The sequence below is a fragment of the Cebus imitator genome, unplaced genomic scaffold, assembly GCF_001604975.1.
Source record: "Cebus imitator isolate Cc_AM_T3 unplaced genomic scaffold, Cebus_imitator-1.0 Scaffold768, whole genome shotgun sequence".
NCBI lineage: Eukaryota > Metazoa > Chordata > Mammalia > Primates > Cebidae > Cebus > Cebus imitator.
The window spans coordinates 500,952-510,646 of record NW_016108083.1 but is presented as its reverse complement, the minus strand read 5'-3'; the positions used below and the strand labels follow the sequence as shown (position 1 = coordinate 510,646).

Below are 9,695 nucleotides of genomic sequence, written 5' to 3'. Positions count from 1 at the left end.
TACATAAAGTAAGGATGGAGGGGCAGGGAATTTAATTTCCGATTCCCAATCGCGGTGACATTTAACACTTCTGAGGAAAAAAAAAAAAAAAAGAAAATGCCTCCAAACTGGCCTTTCAAGTAAGTGGAATAGTTCCTCTCCCCACAAAGAATCAGAAACTGTTCTATGAGCCACTGACTCTTCTGTGTCTTGCTCAGTCCCTATCAAAATGCAAATACTCCTGGGAGACGTGACCAAGTCTTTAGTCTTCAAGAGTCAACAGTTGGGGAAAGCCAGAATGATTTCAAACAGCTGAGCACAAGAAAGGCAACTAGCTTGCATAATTGTTCGTTTTCTGTTTTTCCTACTGAATTGTAAGCTCCCAGAGGTCTGGGACCATGTCTATCTTGTTCATCCATCTATTTGCAGGTTTCAGGACACACAGGAGACCCTTCATAATGCCCGTGGGACAAAAGCAGAAGAGAACAAACCTGGGAAAGAAGGGAAGCAAGGAGGAGATAAAAAGCCTAATCAGCCGGGCGCGGTGGCTCACGCCTATAATCCCAGCACTTTGCCAGGCCGAGGCAGGTGGATCTCGAGGCCAAGAAATCGTGACCATCCTGGTCAACATGGTGAAACCCCGTCTCTACTAAAAATACAAAAATTAGCTGGGCGTGGTGGTGCATGCCTGTAGTCCCAGCTACTCGGGAGGCTGAGGCAGGAGAACTGCTTGAACCCAGGAGGCGGAGGTCAGTGTGAGCCGAGATCGCGCGGTTGCACTCCAGCCTGGGTAACAAGAGCGAAACTCCACATATATATGCCTAATTAAATTCTCACATAGCGTTTATCCTAATATCAAGTAGTTAATGACCCCTAGATATGTTTTGAGCCTTTACAATGCACGCACCGCAGGAGGGGAATGCCCCTTCCTTGACTTAACCTGGTGTGTTTCTTTGAGATTTTACTCCTGTGTACTCTAAGAAAACAATCCGAAAACCAGAGCTAGGAAAAACGTTTCCGTATGGGGTATTTCACATTTTCAATGCATTCAACACGATGTGCTCAAATGCCCCAGCTTTTGGGATTGAAGCATTCATAATGAGAACTCCGAAGCGACCACGATGAAATACAAACTTCAAAGAAGGCGCCCAGGTTTTTCCTGGTACTCAAGCCTAGTTCAGTGGCTCCTCAAACTTTAATGTGCATGCGAATCACCTGGGGACCTTGCTAAATATTCAGATTTGGATTCGGCAGGTCTGGAGCGAAGCCGGAGATGCTGCGTTTTTCACATGCTTATAGGATGTTCTAAGCCAAGGACCACACTGTCAGTGTCCAAGGGACTGGAGATCGTCACCTCCGCCGCCAGGTGTGTGTATGCTGAGTCTCGGCGTTCCAGATCGGTGTCCCGCACCTCCCCGGCCTTCCGCCAGGAGGGGAGGAGCCGGGGGCGGAGCGGGAGGAGTGGCGCGGGCCCCGCGTGGGTCCTGCCAGAGATCGCCTCGGCCCCTTGGAGAGGCAGCCGAGCTGCGGCGGCGCAGGAGGGGGCGGGTTCGGCGAGGGCGCGGCCTCTGAGAGGGGGGCGCACTGTACGCATCCCCCGCGATCGCCCGGGCCGCTCGGGAGCCTCGCGGCAGCCCGGCGCCCCACTTGGCCATCCATCCGCTCCTTGCCCGCCTCCTCTTGTCACCTCCCGTCTCACCCTTCTCGCTCCGTCCCCGCCGCAGGCACCGCCATCCGAGTGAGCGCCTCAGAGAGCCGGAGGTGGTGTGCTGGGCTGCAGGGCGCGACCTCGAGCGGTCCTTAGCTCCGCACTAGCACTAGGGGGCACGGGCGACAGCATGGACTCCAAGCGCTGCTTCGCCAATCGCTTCGATGACTACCAGGGCAGCCTGCTGGCGGGCCAGTGTGAGGAGGCGGTGGCGCCCTTGGTCACCGCCACCATCGAGCGCATTCTCCAGGAGCTTCCCCCTCTCGGGGGCGGCGCCGAGGGCCGAGGCGCGACGGCCGGGGCTAGCGGCTGCCAGGGGGGGCTTTACGGCGGCGTGGCCGGGGTAGCCTATATGCTCTACCACGTCTCGCAGAGCCCGCTCTTCGCCACCGCCCGGGAGCGCTACCTGCGCTCGGCTAAGCGCCTCATCGACGCGTGCGCCCGCGCTGAGGAGTGGGGCGAGCCGGACGCCGACACCCGCGCTGCCTTCCTGCTCGGGGGCGCGGGCGTGTACGCTGTGGCCACGCTCGTGTACCACGCCCTGGGCCGGTCCGACTACGTGCAGCCGCTGGGCAAGTTCCGGGCTCTGTGCGCCGTCTGCGCGCCGGTCTCCTTCCTGGAGTGCGGCTCGGACGAGCTGTTCGTCGGCCGCGCGGGCTACCTGTGTGCCGCGCTGGTGCTCAAGCAGAAACTCGCCCAGGAGGTAAGAGGTAACCCCGGCCGCGGGAGGGCGCTCGCCGCCTGCCCGGCGGCCTCCCTTCCCGGGACTCCCTGGCTCCAGCCGGACTGCCCCGGGTTGCTCTCCTCTTTGTTACTCTTCTTCTGGCGCTGGCATGTATTTCTTCAGTCCCTTGAGGTCTGTCTCCTGCTTCTGTCCGTCTTCTTTCCTGTCTGTCCTCAGCCTCTGGTTTGTCGAGATTCGGTGTCTCTGCACTCTGCCGCTGTTTTGATGCAGATGCCTGTCAGCTTTCTGGGGGATGGCAGTGTGGCCCTTTCAAGTAAGATGAAAACCTCAGAAATGGAAGGGATTTCCTTTCCTTGGACTCTGCTGTCAAAAGCTGAGGCACCCTCGAATGTTACAGGGCCAGGAAGTAAGGGCACTTTTGGGGGCCGATGTGGACGCAAGTTGCTTCTGGAGCCCTGGGTCTGTAACCAAGAATAACTGCTCAGCAGTGTGGCTGATGTGTTTACTGTCTTGCTTACTCTTCAGTTCAACCCATGGCTCATACTAAATGCGTATCTGGTAGGAGTGTCCCCTTTAAAAGTACATAAATGTAGACGGAAATGTACCCCATTGTGGTTGCACGTCCATTATTTCATTTAAGAATATTTGCTTAGGATGGGCAAGACCACAGCTTTCTTGACCGGGCAGCTTTTCTTGGTGAGCAACTTGACAGCGGCTCCTAAAAAAAAAGTGAGTTGGTTTTCACATACAGAGTTTTTCCTGGACTCACTTTGAAATCAGCATGTGGTTATTAGAACAGAACATGCCAGTTCCTGTGGAGTAGGAAAAAGAACAAAACTCTGAGGGATCATAGTAACTAGAAATGAGAGAGGCTCTTTCATTCATAATCCACTGGAGCCAAGTATTGCTCTAGGCAGGAAGGGACACTTTTAACTCGGCTTTATTTAGGTGAGAAAGGCGTTTGAAGAAAAATTACTGGTATATAGAGTGTTTTAAGCGAGTAATTAACCTCGATAACCTTTGCAGAGGCAGACAGGGTTTTTCAATTCTTGTTATTTATAGCAGGTGCGGCTGATTCAAGTGAGAAAAAAGATTACTAAACAATGTGCACCCTGTTAGCTGGGCAGTGAAGGTCTGTGTCAGAGTTGTCTTGAAATAATTCGCTCTGCTTCTGAGTCACTGTTAACTGCCAGCGGTTTTTCAAATGCCCTTCCCGTTGTAGAAGACCTTTTAGAAGGCCACAGAGATATTTACATATCATTTGCATTGCATTTGCATCTGCTCCCCTCGCCTTGTAGTCTGGCAGCCGGGGATTTTCAAAAAAAAAATTTTTTTTTTCCCAATTGCTTTCCTTAATCTTGCCTCTTCCTCTTTCCATGCCTTCAGCCCTTTTGTCTAGAATGGAATGGGAAGGGTGCCTGACCACCAGGTCACACAGGTGGAGGCAGACCAGAAGGACTCTGCCCCAAAACTGGTGGTTTGGGCCAGTCCGCAACACTGATCCACAAAGACATTTATTAAGACCTCCCTTCTGCCCTCCTGCCAAACCAGGCCTATTTTTTTGTACTGACCGAGCTGAGGTGCAGGGTCCCATCCCCTGCTCCCAGGAGATGGAACAAGCTTCAGGGATAACAAAAAAACCACCACCACCAGCTCTTAACCTGAGCAAACCAGTTAGTTCCCGTGCCAGCTGCGGCTGTGGCAATTCAAGACTTTGTGGCTTGAAAGGCATAGCGCAGGGGCTAAGCACGCCAGGCTGGAAGCCCTTTGAGGGGAAAGCACAAGTTTTATACTCCATCCCCACCCCGCAAGTCCTAGCCAGCACAGGGCTTTGCCCTCAGTAGGTGATCCATAAACCTTGATTAAATCGAATTGCGAATTTGTATCATTTTTCTATAAATAATCTGTCAGTATGTCCTGGGTTTCTTTCCCTCCGACGTCATTAGTATTCACATTCCTCTGGCAGTTCCCTCGGTTATCACTCTAATTTAGATCCTCACCACATTACTTGGCACATCTTTGCCACCTGATACGTAGTTGAAGGACTGAATCACCATATATTGGGATTGGTGCAAGATACTTGGAGCTAGAATCTCCCACACAAGCCATTCCATCCACCTCTAAGAAACCAGTATTTCAAAAGACACTTTTCATTATGTTATTTCCCTGCTCGACATACTGCAATGGCTCCCTATTCCTTTTCCTCCAGTGGCTTGTCATCTCACAGCTAAAGTTATGATTCTCAAAATTAGCCGGGAAGGCTCCAGATGATCTAGCCTCCTACACACCTACTCTACTTCTTGCTCACTCTTCTTCAACGGTGCTGTCCATCTTACTGTTTTAGTTACTTTCCTGTCTCAGGGTGTTTGTTCTGACAGTTCTTTCTACTTGGAACACTCCCCCTAGATATCTATAGCTAGATGTCTAACCCTGTATAGGGTTGTTTTTTGTTTGTTTGTTTGTTTGTTTTCTTTTTGGGACCTGGTCTCACTCTGTTACCCAGGCTGGAGTGCAGTGGTGGAACCATGGCTGACTGTCGCCTCGACCTCCTGGGCTTAGGTGATCCTCCTACCTCAGCTTCCCAAGTAGGTGACACCACAGGCATGCGCCACTACACCCGGCAACTTTTTCTTGTATTTTTTTAGAGACAGAGTTTCGCCATGTTGCCTAGGCTGTTTTGGAACTCCTGGGCTCAAGTGATCTGCCCGCCTCAGCCGCCTAAAGTGCCGGGATGACAGTCATGAGCCACTGTGCCTGGCCTCCTAGAGGTCTTTACTTCCTCAAATGAGGCCTTTCCTGACTACCCTATTTAAAATTGCAACCCCACCCTTAACTTATCCCCCTTGCCTGATTCGTTTTACTTAAATTGTTTATTTTTGTCTTCGCCGATTAGAATGTAAGCTCCATAAGCGTAGACATTTTTGGTCTCATTGATGTTCCTTGTCAAGACTGCCCCATATATTTTTAGATACCCAGATCTGTGTGTGTTTGCAAATATCACTCAATTTTAATGGTGTCCCGTTTATCAGAATTTTCCTTTATGGTGGTGGTTTTGCTGTCAAGTTTAAAGAAATCGTTTCCTCCTGCAAAAGTTTTAGTAAATATTTTGTTAAATGGATGGATGAATGAATGAATTATAGTTTCTTACAGTTTTTTTTTTTTCCTTGGCCTAAGCTCAACCAATAAAGCAGTGCTTCTTAAACTTTAATGTGCATAGGAATCACCTGCAGATCTTGTAGAGCTGCATTTCTTACAAGTTCCTTGGAGACGCTGATGTTGCCGGTCTATAGAGCATGCTTTGAATAGCAAGGCGATACAATGGTGGATAGGTTTTGGCATTGTAACTGCCACCTCTATTAAGGCATACTATAAGACACCTCTCTGTAAGCTTGATATGTTTATTTAAAAGGTCTTTAGAATGCTGACTACTATATCCTACCTTTCACTCTAAAGATCCACAAGAGGAATTGCTCTCAGAATGTAGAGACAAATAGTTGTGCAACTCCTGAGGATCGAATTTCAAAACTCTTCAAAGTATGGCGTGTAACTGATTGTTCTTCACTTTGTGTTGGCTACTAGGGAGTGTATGGCTAGAATTGTGGTCCACATAAGGTAGCATACAATACCTTATCAGATCTATTTTTATGTGTAGATGTTTCCCCTGGGTTTATCTAATTTCTTTCTTAGTTTACCATTTTCTGGATTTTTTTTCCTTTTATTTGCTTTTGTTGTTTATATTTATGTTTACAAGGTTCAGATATAAGAAAAAGATGTATGTGTATGTAGCAAGGGACAGAGAATCCCTCTCTCCAGGCAATGTATTTTTATTTAACTTGGTCTTCCTGGAATAGCTCTGAGGAGTGCTTAGGCAGATATGCTTGAGCGATGGGGCGCTGAAGTCTCAAGAAATCCTGCCATAAAAACTTATATTGGGTCCACTGGGCTTTCCACTGATTGTTGGAAATGTAGCGGACAATGATGGAGGGATGAGGGGGAGACCTAGGATCTCAGTTAAAATAATAACTCTGCCACTGAGTGATCTTGGAAAAATATTTTAACATCGCTGAGCCTCAATTTCCTCATTGACTTATTCTGCTTTTCATTCGTCCATTCAGTGAACATCAGGTTTCTACATGGTGTGAGGTAACTCACTAGATGCTGCGGTTCAGTAGTGAACGAAAAAATAGAAGTCTGTTGGTGAACAAAAAAAATAACATCAGTCCTTTCAGATAAGTGCTCTTAAGGGTGTAATCAGGAACTGAGCACAGGTGGGAAAGGGGAGGGCTGCTGTTTGGTAGGAAGGCTTCTCTGTGGAGGCAATGTCCTAGCTTATCACTAGAGCATGGGAACCGAGTGGCTGCTTTACAAACAGGCATTCCAGGCAGAGGGCAACAGCCCCTAAGGTAGGAAATGGCTTGGACATTTCAAAGAAATGGAAGGAGGCTAGCATGCCTGGAGCAGAGAGCAGGGGATAGAGGAGTTTGAAACCATGGAAGGAGACATGAGCAGGGTAAAATCAGATCCTGGAGGGCCAAGTTAGTGAAAACTAGGAGTCTGCATTTGCTTCATGTTTAAAGGAGGAAATATCTTGATCTGGCTTAGCTTTTAGAAAGATCGCCCTGGTTTTCTGTATTGATCCTGAGTGGATTGACGATATTAACAATGATAATGACGAGGACTGGTTGTGTGAGGTCTAAACCCCTTTTGTGCCAAGGACTCCTTGTCAGTCTGGTGAAACCTACGGGACCTCTTCTTAGAATAATATTTTTACATGCATAAAATAAAACACACAGGATGACAAAGGAAGTCAATTATATTGCAGTCCTGTTACCAAAACATTTTTAAAATGTGTCATGCAGTAGCGTATGTGCTCCTTTATTAACAATTTACATAAGATTTTACAGCAGGTTTAATATAAAGCTTTTGAAACGGCGATGAGAGCCAATGATATTTTGAGATATCTTCCGCAGCTGCAAGTATGGTATGCATGTCTCTGTGATTTCTAGAGGTGACAAAGTCACAAGTACAACTAGTGGTTTGTGGTTTACATTTGTAACAAAATGCTAAATTGTTTAAGCAACATGGGAAATATATAGATGTGATTTTATTTCCCCAGCCAAAGGAGACTGGTTTAGAAGTTGCTGTGATGACCATTCCTAGGTAAAATACCTAGCACAGTGCGTAGCACATAGGAGCTGCTTAATGGAATCAATGGTAGCCTTTTCCCCTACTGCTAACAGAAAACGTAAGGTAATTCTGAGAATGAGAATTATATCTTTCTGCTGTGATTTGAAAACAACAACAGCAAATTATTGCAAAGTTGTTAATTGGGTCCTTGGCTCATTTCTAAGGCAGGTGGTTGGCAGCTGTGTAAGAGGCAATGCTTTTAGCTGTAAATAACAAAATGTCCAATAAAAAGTGATCTATATAATGAGAATGTTTATTACCTCACTTAGCAAGGAGTGGAAAACTAGGCCACTCCAGGATTGTTTCAGCAACTCAGGAGAGTTATCCAATTCCAAGCTCTTTCCAGCCGTTTTCTCTGCTGTTGTCAGTGTTTGAGCTGTTTCACCTTTCAATGTTGTAAAATGCCTGCTGTCATTCCAAGCATCGTGTTCCCCTAACTGAAGAAGTGAGGGAGGATCTGAGGCTTTTTCCCCTTGCATCTTTTTCTAAAGTCATGTAGAACATTCTATCCTAGAAGAATTTCCCTTCTGACTCATTGCCCAGCACTTGGTCATTAGCCGGTTCTAGTTTCAGGGAGGCTGGGAAGGCTAGTGTTTTTACTTTTAACCTCTATTGGTTAAAATTGGTACACAGGTACTGACAAGAAAAAAAGGAGAAGGAAATGGCCTTTGGGTGGTTACCAAAACATCTGCCTTTTGGTGTCCCTTGGCAAGGTCTGTCATGTGACCTCCTTTATCCGTTCGCTTTTCCTCCCTTTGGTGTTTCTCTTCCCTTTTCCAGGTCACCTCCATGTGTCCTGACACCTGTAAGGTATCTTGTTTTTGCTGTCAGCTAGCTGCCAATTAAATAAAAGCTAAGATATTAACTATTAATTGAGATTTAAACTAGTAAAGTTTGGGGAGTATATTTTATGGCAGCAACTGCATTTTTCCTACCTTTTCTTAAACATTCTCTCATCAAAGATATAAAACAAAATGTGTCCTTAAATTGTTTATTTAAATTTTGTTTTAGGCTGAGCACAGTGGCTCATGCCTGTAATTCCAGCACTTTGGGAGGTTGAAGTAGTGAGGTGGGCGGATCACTTGAGGGCAGGAGTTGAAGACCAGCCTGGCCTACATAGTGAAACCCGTCTCTATAAAAATACAAAAATTATCCGGGCATGGTGGTGGGTGCCTGTAATCCTAGCTACTGGGGAGACTGCGGTGGGAGAATCGCTTGAACCTGGGAGGCAGAGGTTTCAGTGAGCTGAGACTGCACCACTATATTCTAGCCTGGGCAACAGACTAAGACTCTGTCTCCAAAAAAAAAAATTTTGTTTTAGAAGTTAACATTTTTTTCTTTTTTTAAAATAGTCTATTCCATAAAATACCTATATTTTATCCAGTTATACAAATTATAATATATATTATAATGCTTGCTTTCTTGCTTAATGTCCATTGAACATCTTTGCATATTATATAGAGAGATGTAACATTCTTTATACTGGTTCCATTTTATGGTTATATTATAATTTAACCTTTGTTGATGGACATTTAGGTTCATTCAAGTTTAATCTCCTTTTGTTGCTATCAGAAATAGTGCCATAAATAATATAAATGCATATACAAGCAGTAATTCCCCCGTATCTGTCAGGGATATGTTCCAAGACCACCAGTGGATACCTGAAACTGTGGATAGTACCAAATGCTATATATACTGCTTTTTCTATCTGATACCTGAGATGCCTAGAGACACCTACTAAGTGACCAATGGGCAGGTAGTTTACAGTGTGGATATGCTGGAAAGGGGGATGATTCACATCTCAGGTGGGAAGGAGCAGGATGTCCCAAAATTTTATCACACTACTCAGAATGGCATGAAATTTAAAACTTATTGTTTATTTGTGAAATTTTCCACATAGTGTTTTTGCATCCCAGATGTCTCCTGGTAACTGAAACCACAGAAAGCAAAACCTTGGATTAAAGAGGACTTTCGTAAAATGCATATATACAAATAAAATATATACATGTAATATATATATGTGTGCATATATATGTCTTTTTATGTGTATTTTTGCCTACTTTTCCAAGTATCTATGTAGAGTAAATTTTTAAAACACAATTGCTGATTCAAAGTTTACTTTTTTTTTTTTTTTTT

At 45.8% G+C, this 9,695-nt stretch overlaps 1 protein-coding gene across 2 annotated transcripts in view; it reads left to right on the top strand.

The window, feature by feature from the left end:
* The first annotated feature begins 1,505 nt into the window (after window positions 1-1,505).
* LOC108297061 (lanC-like protein 3) overlaps window positions 1,506-9,695 on the top strand; it is a 107,140-nt gene continuing 98,950 nt past the window's right edge. For both annotated transcript variants that reach the window (XM_037735276.1, XM_017519700.2), the window contains exon 1: window positions 1,506-2,390. In XM_037735276.1, the coding sequence (XP_037591204.1) occupies window positions 1,818-2,390 (573 nt within the window). In that variant the 5' untranslated portion in view covers window positions 1,506-1,817. The remainder of the gene's footprint in view (window positions 2,391-9,695) is intronic.